Here is an 11,803-nt window from a genome sequence, read left to right on the forward strand (position 1 = left end):
TACACACCCTGTCTGACCTTATATACACACCCTGTCTGACCTTATATACACACCCTGTCTGACCTTATATACACACCCTGTCTGACCTTATATACACACTCTGTCTGACCTTACATACACACCCTGTCTGACCTTATATACACACCCTGTCTAACCTTATATACACACCCTGTCTGACCTTATATACACACCCAGTCTAACCTTATATACACACCATGTCTGGCCTTATATACACAACCTGTCTGGCCTTATATACACAACCTGTCTGACCTTCTATACACACCCTGTCTGACATTATATACACACCCTGTCTGGCCTTATATACACAACCTGTCTGGCCTTATATACACAACCTGTCTGGCCTTCTATACACACCCTGTCTGACCTTCTATACACACCCTGTCTGACCTTATATACACAACCTGTCTGACCTTCTATACACACCCTGTCTGACCTTATATACACACCCTGTCTGACCTTCTATACACACCCTGTCTGGCCTTAATTATTGGTCTCCCGAGTGGCGCAGTGGTCTAACACACTGCCTCTCAGTGCTAGAGGCGACACTACCGACCCTGGTTCAATCCCAGTCTGTATCACAGCTGGCCATGATAGGGAGTCTCATAACGCGGTGCACAATTGGCCCAGTATCGTCCGGGTTGGGGGAAGGTTTGGCTGGGGTAGGCTGTCATTGTAAATAAGAATTTGTTCTTAACTGACTTGCCTAGTTCAATAAAGGTTAAAATATACTGTACACACACTGTCTGGCCTTATATAAACTAGTTTACTGTGGTACAGATGCACATGTGTGTAGTGTTGGGGAGGGAGTGTGTTGATTTTTATGGTGTGTGTGTTAAATGCAATGTGCCTGTGTGTATCTTTAGGTGTCAGAGCAGCAGCTGAATGATGCCATAGCCCAGGCTGTAGAGAACAGCCAACTAAAGCAGGACGCCAGTCAGTGGAGTATAGACGGTAACAACCTTTATTAACTCAGTGGAGTATAGACGGTAACAACCTTTATTAACTCAGTGGAGTATAGACAGTAACAACCTTTATCAACTCAGTGGAGTATAGACAGTAACAACCTTTATTAACTCAGTGGAGTATAGACAGTAACAACCTTTATCAACTCAGTGGAGTATAGACAGTAACAACCTTTATTAACTCAGTGGAGTATAGACAGTAACAACCTTTATTAACTCAGTGGAGTATAGACAGTAACAACCTTTATTAACTCAGTGGAGTATAGACAGTAACAACCTTTATTAACTCAGTGGAGTATAGACAGTAACAACCTTTATTAACTCAGTGGAGTATAGACAGTAACAACCTTTATCAACTCAGTGGAGTATAGACAGTAACAACCTTTATTAACTCAGTGGAGTATAGACAGTAACAACCTTTATTAACTCAGTGGAGTATAGACAGTAACAACCTTTATCAACTCAGTGGAGTATAGACAGTAACAACCTTTATTAACTCAGTGGAGTATAGACAGTAACAACCTTTATCAACTCAGTGGAGTATAGACAGTAACAACCTTTATCAACTCAGTGGAGTATAGACAGTAACAACCTTTATCAACTCAGTGGAGTATAGACAGTAACAACCTTTATTAACTCAGTGGAGTATAGACAGTAACAACCTTTATCAACTCAGTGGAGTATAGACAGTAACAACCTTTATTAACTCAGTGGAGTATAGACAGTAACAACCTTTATCAATTCTCAGCTAGTTCAGCAACGCCAGACGATAATGCACCACATTACCTTCTGTAATATTACTGCATTGTGTTTCATCAGGATAAATGAATGTCTCTCACGTCCTTTCTCTTTCTCTCACCTACCTACCTACCTACCTACCTACCTTTCTTTCATTTTATCTGGTCTCTCTCTGTGACCTCTAAACCCCAGGCCTGCTTAGGTCTGACCCCTGCTCCCACTCCAGAGGGAAGTGTGAGCGCTGTGTGGCGAGGAGCTTCGGCCAACTGACTGCCCGGCGAGCCCAGAAGAACATGACCCGCTCCTGTAGTGACAGCAACACATACAACCAGAACCACCATCATAACCATCAGCACAACCGCTGCCCCGGACCAGGATCCAACCTGGTTAATGGTCAAACCCTGACTATACCCAACCACAACCACAACATGCACCATAATCTGATGGAAAGGGTCCACAGCCTCGACATCCCCATGGTAACTCAACACAACCAAGCATCCCAGAATAATCTGTCATGGTTCTAGAGGTTCAAATACCTCTTTGTCTCATTGGTGTTGGAGTTCTAGGGGTCATGGTTCTAGGGTCCTTATCCGTCTTGATCTCATGGTTCTAGGGGTCCACGCTTGAGCCCTGGTGTGATAACAGACTGTCTGCATTGGTCTACCCTATCCCTGATGACGACTATAACGTCCCCTACAACTCCCCAGTAGCCAACCTCTCCTGCCAGCGCACGTTAGACCTGGCCACAAGGGGAAATAAGGTAGCTTAACTCCAGACGTTTCCATACAAGCTTTTGGAAGGCCACACTTTAGGCACCAAATGGAAGAGTAATGCACTGAAACAGGCTGGGACTACCTGAACTTGTCCAATAAGAAATGTTTATATAACACATATTTTCCTAATCTGACCCTAGAACAGGCCCAAAGCCCTGGCACCTCCAAGGAGGTACTGCCGACACCAGGACGTCACTAGTGAGGAGGGGGCCCCTGGGGACCTGCCAGACTCCAATGTTTCCAGTAGAGGCTCCCCTGTTAGAGAGGACGGATGGAGTCCCACACATACCAACTGTCAGGTAGGGAGACAACATTATTTACACCTATTTACAATGATAGTCTGGTTTCTCCCATTTGGTGCCTAATGAACACAACCCACTAGTGCAGAAAAGGACAGCATCTGACATAATCTCACTGTTTTTGTATTTTTTTGTTCCCAAGTAATATGCTTAAAGATGCTGAATTTACTAAGTATACACTTATCTAACAAGGCATATTGACTTAAACATGTATTACTGTGGATGGATGGATGAATATTGTAACTTTTTTAAAGTAATGAATTTGAATCGATGGATCAAAATTATGTAAATATCGATGCATCTCAACAGGACTTTAGCAGCATGATATGACTGGCTGTCATTCATACTGCCGTACAACTGAGGAAGAGATAGACTGCATGCTTCTATTGCCCATAAATGGTACCTACTGTGGTGGAGAAGGGGGCGTGATCAAAATCTCTGTAAAACAGAGTTGCGTAGTCTCCATGCATCAGACATCAGCTGTGGTTGAGACACGTCACTCTGTTTTGCATTGGTTCTTCAGCTTGCATATTCTCTGAAACCACAATTGTCTGTGAAGCTGATCTGCTGAGCTGGACCGACTTCATTAAGGCATGCAACGGAAACGTCTTAATACGAAAATGAGCGTTTCTTATTGGACAAGTCCAGGTAGTCCCTCCCTGTTTCTTCCATTTGGTGCCTAATGAACACAACAGGACAATGTGATGGACATTTTTATGTTTGTGCTTTTCTATAAACCAATTTCTATGTTCTCTGTTTGTGCTTTTCTATAAACCAATTTCTGTGTTCAATCAAGTTACTGATTGAACGAATCCTCACTCTCAGTATCTGCAATTTGGCAGTACACCCAGAACCTTGTTTAGAGAAATTATATCTCCGTTTCAAGGTCTCAGCTTAGAGAAGAAGCCTCGTGAGGTATTGGTCTGTCACATGCATGAAACAAACATGAATTATGAATGATGAATAAGCTAAATCATGCAAATATAGAGAAGGATCATGCAAATCTAACTTGTCAGTACATAAAGGAACTAATGGGAATGCCCTGTTAGAGCTCACTTCAGATTGCTACTATATGTATCTAAGTCTGACTGGGACCTGTCCAACCTGCTAACAATAAAGAGTGATTCTCTTCAGATTGCTACTATATGTATCTAAGTCTGACTGGGACCTGTCCAACCTGCTAACAATAAAGAGTGATTCTCTTCAGATTGCTACTATATGTATCTAAGTCTGACTGGGACCTCTCCAACCTGCTGACAATAAAGAGTGATTTAAGAGAAGGATAACATTAGACATTAGTGCAGAGAAGGATAACATTAGACATTAGTGCAGAGAAGGATAACATTAGACATTAGTGCAGAGAAGGATAACATTAGACATTAGTGCAGAGAAGGATAACATTAGACATTAGTGCAGAGAAGGATAACATTAGACATTAGTGCAGAGAAGGATAACATTAGACATTAGTGCAGAGAAGGATAACATTAGACATTAGTGCAGAGAAGGATAACATTAGACATTAGTGCAGAGAAGGATAACATTAGACATTAGTGCAGAGAAGGATAACATTAGACATTAGTGCAGAGAAGGATAACATTAGACATTAGTGCAGAGAAGGATAACATTAGACATTAGTGCAGAGAAGGATAACATTAGACATTAGTGCAGAGAAGGATAACATTAGACATTAGTGCAGAGAAGGATAACATTAGACATTAGTGCAGAGAAGGATAACATTAGACATTAGTGCAGAGAAGGATAACATTAGACATTAGTGCAGAGAAGGATAACATTAGACATTAGTGCAGAGAAGGATAACATTAGACATTAGTGCAGAGAAGGATAACATTAGACATTAGTGCAGAGAAGGATAACATTAGACATTAGTGCAGAGAAGGATAACATTAGACATTAGTGCAGAGAAGGATAACATTAGACATTAGTGCAGAGAAGGATAACATTAGACATTAGTGCAGAGAAGGATAACATTAGACATTAGTGCAGAGAAGGATAACATTAGACATTAGTGCAGAGAAGGATAACATTAGACATTAGTGCAGAGAAGGATAACATTGGACATTAGTGCAGAGAAGGATAACATTAGACATTAGTGCAGAGAAGGATAACATTAGACATTAGTGCAGAGAAGGATAACATTAGACATTAGTGCAGAGAAGGATAACATTAGACATTAGTGCAGAGAAGGATAACATTAGACATTAGTGCAGAGAAGGATAACATTAGACATTAGTGCAGAGAAGGATAACATTAGACATTAGTGCAGAGAAGGATAACATTAGACATTAGTGGGAAACCTCAGAGAAGGATAACATTAGACATTAGTGCAGAGAAGGATAACATTAGACATTAGTGCAGAGAAGGATAACATTAGACATTAGTGCAGAGAAGGATAACATTAGACATTAGTGCAGAGAAGGATAACATTAGACATTAGTGCAGAGAAGGATAACATTAGACATTAGTGCAGAGAAGGATAACATTAGACATTAGTGCAGAGAAGGATAACATTAGACATTAGTGCAGAGAAGGATAACATTAGACATTAGTGCAGAGAAGGATAACATTAGACATTAGTGCAGAGAAGGATAACATTAGACATTAGTGCAGAGAAGGATAACATTAGACAGACACTGTTTTTCTTTTCTCTGTCTGTAAGCAATATGCTAAAACGTGCTGAATTGACTAAATACAGTATACTAATATAATTTGCCTGTAACTAATGTGTATTGTCCCATGTGTTGTTTCTGCATCCACACCTACATGCTTCCAGCTGGTTAGCAGTGTGTACAAGGCTTTGAGAAAGATCATAAAGCTACTGTGTAGAAATGTACGTGGCACTGTTTCATCCTCCTGAATGTGGGTTGGTGAATGTTTTGCATGGAGATGACTTTGGACTGAGAATGGTGCTTTTTCATGAACATACCAGTCATATCTTTACATTTTTGTTGACAGAATGTCGTCCATTCATGCCTTTGAACGGGCATGGATGGACAAATATGACACCTCTTCCCTATGTATCCTGTCCCTGAAACATCCAACCTTAAAGCTGTCTCACAATGCAAGCTTTTATAGTAAGGATGGCTTCTCTCCGTTCTGGAAGTATTTTCTTGTGTGTTTGTAAGTGACTCACCTGTAATTCTGGAAGATGCTTGTGTTTATACCCACATCAGGCATGAAGCTATTGGATATCATAGAATGGCCTTGCCTTGGCACTGTGTGTGATTCAATTATGTTCTGCATCTGGTCGTTGTGAGTGTGATGGATGGATGCATGTCCATGTGAAGTGGTGGAGGGTAACGGGCGCTAGTAAATGCAGGGTGAATTACTACACCTTTCTGCGGTCAGAGGCTGAGTGGTGCGCTCAACGTTTTAACTTCCTGTTTATCTGTGTTCCAGGAAGTAGAGAGTGAGAGAGAAAGAGAGAGAGAAAGAGAGCGAGAACACTCAGGGGGAAGTGGAGAGACTCTCACCCACTCAGAGGCTCGCTCTGCTGCCATCACTGACTGCCCTCGATACTCATCCTGCACAGAAGACAGACTACACACAGGTATCGTATGGGAACCTCAATACTTTTTTTGTCGTTCTCATTCAATTTCCAAAAATGTATGAGTACACCATTTGTAAATACAGAGCTAACAGTTAAATATACAGTTATTTGAGACACCTATAGGGGCCATTTGCAGTTCATTTGCAGTTTGTTTTCTGAAAGACAACATGTTATTTAGTTGTGAACGCCATCTTTAGGATCATTTGTTACATTGTGAAGTTTAATGGCACCACAACTTACTATATACCATTATTAGTAAAGCAGAAAGCTGTGCAGGTATGAATGCATTATTTTAATGAGGGCAGTGTGAGTCTAGCTCCTTATGAAGTACTTGTATCTCTCCTCCTCTTAGACTGTGTTTCCTGTGTTGTCTGTGTTCAGGTGCTGAATCTGCCTTCCACCTCTGCTCCCAGAGTAAGAGGCCGGGCCTGAGGAGGCAGGGCCGCGTGGAGCAGCTCCCCCCAGAAAAGCTTCACGACCCCTGGGTTAGGATCTCCGACAGCGCCCCTGATCTTGGAGGTCCTGAAGACCCCCATCAGAACCAGAGTCTGACTCATCCGAGCACACACCGTCACAACACACACTCCCACAGTAGCACACACCAACAACAAACACACCATCTCAGCACACACCACGACACCACACACACTCCATCCCAAACCGACAGACACCCCAACGACACACACTCCCCAGTCGCCATGAGCCAACCGAGTGAGTTTCCCGAGCTTCCTGAACTCAACTGTACTTCCACCCACCACACCGCCCCAGACCCCACCACCCCCTCCACCCTTGCCTCCCTAATCTCCACCCTCAGCCCAAGGACTGAGGACCCCCCAGGGGTGAGGAAGGGCCCCCCAGTTGCCCCCAAGCCTGTGTGGAACCGTCAGAGCCTCAGGAGTATTAGGAATGGGAGGCCCCAGGCTGAGCTGGCCAAACCCCTGGACATCAGAGGCGGTGGAACGTACGTAGTGTTTCTCCACAACATTTCTCCTTTATATTGTGTTTTATGTAAATGTAGCGGAGGCGGTTCAGTCTTGCCTGAGATCTGAAGACTTGTGTTAGCGCCTAAAGTGTAGGCTTTTATTTCAGGCGGTTGAGGTGGTGTTGAAGGGTATAGGTAACCTGGGTTTGATTCCCAGTCGGTCCATCAAGTATTGTGTGTTCATGAGTTATAAGCCAACAAGAATTTCTGTCTCATGTAAATTATCCAGGTGGATGGACAATAACATTTAAAAATGTGTATTTCAACAGCACCTTCGGGGTACGTCTGCGGCCCACCTCCTCTACAGCCCAGCTGTCAATCAAGCAGAAGATCCATTCATTTGAGACCTTCTCTAGTCCTGAGGGTAAAGGTCAGGAGATGGAGGGCAACAACAGGAGGCCCCTAGCCCCCTCCACTTCCCTCCCTCTGAAGGACAAGGCACCCGTCAGGAGTGACCCCCCTCTCTTAGAGGAGAATGGCACAATCCAACATGACATGGGCAAAGGAGCCAAAGTGACCTCTCCAATCCCTGACGAGGACAAGGCACCCGTCAGGAGTGACCCCCCTCTCTTAGAGGAGAATGGCACAATCCAACATGACATGGGCAAAGGAGCCAAAGTGACCTCTCCAATCCCTGACGAGGACCAGGACAGGAGGATGTCCTCTTTTCCCCCTGGAGCCACTCCTCACTCCATCCTTCCACCCTCTCCTGCCTCCCACCCTTCTTCTCCTACCTGCTTTTCTCTTCTTCCGACCCCCCACCCTACCTCGGAGCTCCAGACCCCAGTGGAAGAGACAACAGACCCCAATGCAGAGATCTCTGACTCGCCATCCCCCGAGGACACCACCACCTCCCCATCCACCCTAGAGGCACCTCTCCCCGAGGCCGAACCAGAAACAGAGCCCCTGGATGGGGCTGTAGAGGCCTCCATCTCCCCCTCGGGCCCGGTGCCCAGGAGGTCCAGCAGCTCCAAGGGAGAGAGCTTTGGTCCACTACAACCACCAGAGGAGGGGGAGGGAGACCAGAACCATGCCCAGGCTCAGGGCAAGCAGGCCAGCCTGCGGACGCGTAGCCTGCCCCTGCCCCTGCCTACCTCTCCCTCCCCAGATGGGTCAACAACTCTACAAGGACTGGAGGGAGAGAGCCTGGGGAAGATACTTTCCTTCAGTAACCAGGTGCGTCTTTGGTCCACACTTTACATTACATCACATCGTCCAAGTGGAAATTGTAAAATGTCCAATTTAACTGAAGAAATGTATGAAATGTCACATAAGTGTCATACCAGTTGAATGACCCATGTAATTACTCTGTAACAGGTGCATGCAGCACGTTTGTAACTGTCATTTAGTGTGTGGATTGTGTGCACCTGCAACACTTGGCAATAGTTTGCTTGGGAAACAATATAATTTATATAATATTATCTTATATTTCATTATATTCTTACTATAAAATATATGTGTTTTGACTGTGGTAAGAGCACAGAAATATAAGTATCTTGTCTGCTAAATGAACAAATGAACTACAGGCCATCCCACTGGCACAGATGTCACAGACGTCATCCCACTGGCACAGACGTCAATTTAACGTCAATTCACCATCTGTAACGTGGGAATGACGTGGAAACAATGTTGATTAAAACAGTGTGTGCCCAGTGGGATGCCAGATTAAGCACCGTAACATAGTCAACTCAGCTGTTCTGTTCTTTTTCATTTGTTTTCCCCTCCATTTTCTTAGATAAAAGGCCTATTATTATCATATAATGTTGTGAACAGATCATGATTTAAGTGGTTCATTATGTTGATTAATGTCCTTGAGACAATAATAATGAATAATTACTACAGTGTAGGCTGCTGATGGGAATGAGTGTCAGCAGACATTTAATTTGAAGTCAATTGACAGTTGTTTCACCCATGGTGTAAGAAGGTGCTATAATGGCCTCTTGAGGTGGGATGAAGGGTAGAAAATAACAGCAGAGCCCTAACCATAACATGTGTTATACTCTGCTCTGCTCTACTCTTATCTGCTCTACTCTACTCTACTCTACTCTACTCTACTCTACTCTACTCATATCTGCTCTGCTCTACTCTACTCTACTCTACTCTACTCTACTCTACTCTACTCTACTCTACTCTACTCTACTCTACTCATATCTGCTCTACTCTACTCTACTCTTATCTGCTCTACTCTACTCTACTCGTATCTGCTCTGCTCTGCTCTACTCTTATCGGCTCTGCTCTACTCTACTCTGCTCTGCTCTGCTCTACTTTTTTCTGCTCTACTCTACTCTTATCTGCTCTGCTACACTTTTATCTGCTCTGCTCTACTCTTATCTGCTCTCCTCTCCTCTGCTCTGTTCTACTCTTATTTGCTCTGCTCTACTCTGCTCTACTCTTATCTGCTCTGTTCTACTCTTATCTGCTCTACTCTGCTCTGTTCTACTCTTATCTGCTCTGTTCTACTCTTATCTTCTCTGTTCTACTCTTATCTGCTCTGTTCTATTCTTATCTGCTCTGCTCTACTCTACTCTGCTCTGTTCTACTCTTATCTGCTCTGTTCTATTCTTATCTGCTCTGCTCTACTCTACTCTGCTCTGTTCTACTCTTATCTGCTCTGTTCTATTCTTATCTGCTCTGCTCTACTCTACTCTGCTCTGTTCCACTCTTATCTGCTCTGTTCTACTCTTATCTTCTCTGTTCTACTCTTATCTTCTCTGTTCTATTCTTATCTGCTCTGCTCTACTCTACTCTGCTCTGTTCTACTCTTATCTGCTCTGTTCTACTCTTATCTTCTCTGTTCTACTCTTATCTTCTCTGTTCTATTCTTATCTGCTCTGCTCTACTCTACTCTGCTCTGTTCTACTCTTATCTGCTCTGTTCTACTCTTATCTTCTCTGTTCTACTCTTATCTTCTCTGTTCTACTCTTATCTTCTCTGTTCTATTCTTATCTGCTCTGCTCTACTCTACTCTGCTCTGTTCTACTCTTATCTGCTCTGTTCTACTCTTATCTTCTCTGTTCTACTCTTATCTTCTCTGTTCTATTCTTATCTGCTCTGCTCTACTCTACTCTGCTCTGTTCTACTCTTATCTGCTCTGTTCTACTCTTATCTTCTCTGTTCTATTCTTATCTGCTCTGCTCTACTCTACTCTGCTCTGTTCTACTCTTATCTGCTCTGCTCTGCTCTACTCTTATCTGCTCTGCTCTACTCTGCTCTGCTCTACTATTAACTGCTCTGCTCTGCTCTCTACTCTATTCCAGGTTTCCCATGCCCTGATGCGTTCCATGCACTCCCTGCTCCCCTCCCTCTGTTCTACTAGGCCGGGTAACCCCGGGTCAGACCCACCCCCTGTATCCCCTCTAGTCTGCAGCCCGGAGGAGCCCGACCCGGCCCAGAACACTCCCCTCTCCCCTGGCCCCGACAGCAATGAGAATAGCTTCTCTGTCAGGTAAAAACTCTCTCAAAACATCAACATACAGCATAGACCAGGGTTGGGGTCAATTCCATTACAATTCAATCAATTCAGGAAGTATTCCAGTTTTTCTCAATGCTTCTTTATGAGAATAATTTCAAATTGGAATTTCAGTTTACTTCCTAAATTGATGTAATTGAAATGGAATTGACCCTTACCCTGGTATATACAGCATATTCTCTGTTTCAATGACTGATACCAGACAGGCATACACATACTACCTCTCAGGTGATTGGATGAAAAGGTATAAATATACACTGATTTCACAAGAGCTGATAGAAGTCTAGTATGTCTATGGACCTACACTAGTAGTGCTTGCTATGAAAAACGTAAGATAGCACTGCTCCCTGGAAGTCAGATTCTGTAAAGTAGAGATGGAATTATATATTATCAGATGGAACAGGCATATTTTAGATCAAATCTTTTCTGTATTTTGTCCCTGCTTCACAGGGCTTAATGCAATTATGGCAGTATCATCTTTAGTAAGAGGAAGTATGAACACAGGAAGTGAACAAACAGGAAGTCACACGTGTTAGAGATGTGTCATTATGTCGAAAGTGTTAATCTGACTGAAATCCTCTCAAAGTTTAGTCTGTAACAGATTGACCAGACTAAAACACAACTCTCTATTTAGTTTTCATACAGTGAAATGCATGATTATGAGAGTAGCTACGATGAACCTGTAATACAGAAGGTGTGTCTGTGTGTGTGTTCTGTATGTGACCAGTGTCAGTGAGTGAGTTGAACTCTGTTTGCTTCCTTATTCCTCTCAGCCTATCTGATCTGAGGCAGTGTACCATTGAGCGGGGGGAGGAGGGAGTGGACCTGGTCTCACGCCCATCTCCGTCAGCATGTGCCCACTCTGTTATCTCAGCCATCCCTCCACAGGAAATACAGACCATGATCCAGGAAGTGAAAGCTCTGGATGAGGAAACACTGAAGGTGAAACTTTGTCAGTCTTTCTGTCTGTGTGTCCGGCCTGTCTGTTTCA

General features: G+C 43.5%; 1 protein-coding gene across 2 annotated transcripts in view; it reads left to right on the top strand.

Moving 5' to 3' along the window:
• Positions 1-865: 865 nt before the first annotated feature.
• The window catches only part of LOC116369119 (pro-interleukin-16-like), a 17,747-nt gene continuing 6,809 nt past the window's right edge, over positions 866-11,803 (top strand). Inside the window, exons 1-10 of one of the 2 annotated variants that reach the window (XM_031819355.1) lie at positions 866-972; positions 1,914-2,197; positions 2,335-2,481; positions 2,635-2,793; positions 6,211-6,361; positions 6,743-7,322; positions 7,613-7,781; positions 7,887-8,519; positions 10,601-10,788; positions 11,586-11,754. In XM_031819355.1, coding sequence (XP_031675215.1) covers positions 2,015-2,197; positions 2,335-2,481; positions 2,635-2,793; positions 6,211-6,361; positions 6,743-7,322; positions 7,613-7,781; positions 7,887-8,519; positions 10,601-10,788; positions 11,586-11,754 — 2,379 coding nt within the window. In that variant the 5' untranslated portion in view covers positions 866-972; positions 1,914-2,014. Of the gene's footprint in view, positions 973-1,913; positions 2,198-2,334; positions 2,482-2,634; positions 2,794-6,210; positions 6,362-6,742; positions 7,323-7,612; positions 8,520-10,600; positions 10,789-11,585; positions 11,755-11,803 lie in introns of both variants that reach the window. The other variant, XM_031819354.1, reaches the window with a different exon arrangement.

The sequence above is a fragment of the Oncorhynchus kisutch genome, unplaced genomic scaffold (assembly GCF_002021735.2).
Source record: "Oncorhynchus kisutch isolate 150728-3 unplaced genomic scaffold, Okis_V2 scaffold2071, whole genome shotgun sequence".
Taxonomy (NCBI): domain Eukaryota; kingdom Metazoa; phylum Chordata; class Actinopteri; order Salmoniformes; family Salmonidae; genus Oncorhynchus; species Oncorhynchus kisutch.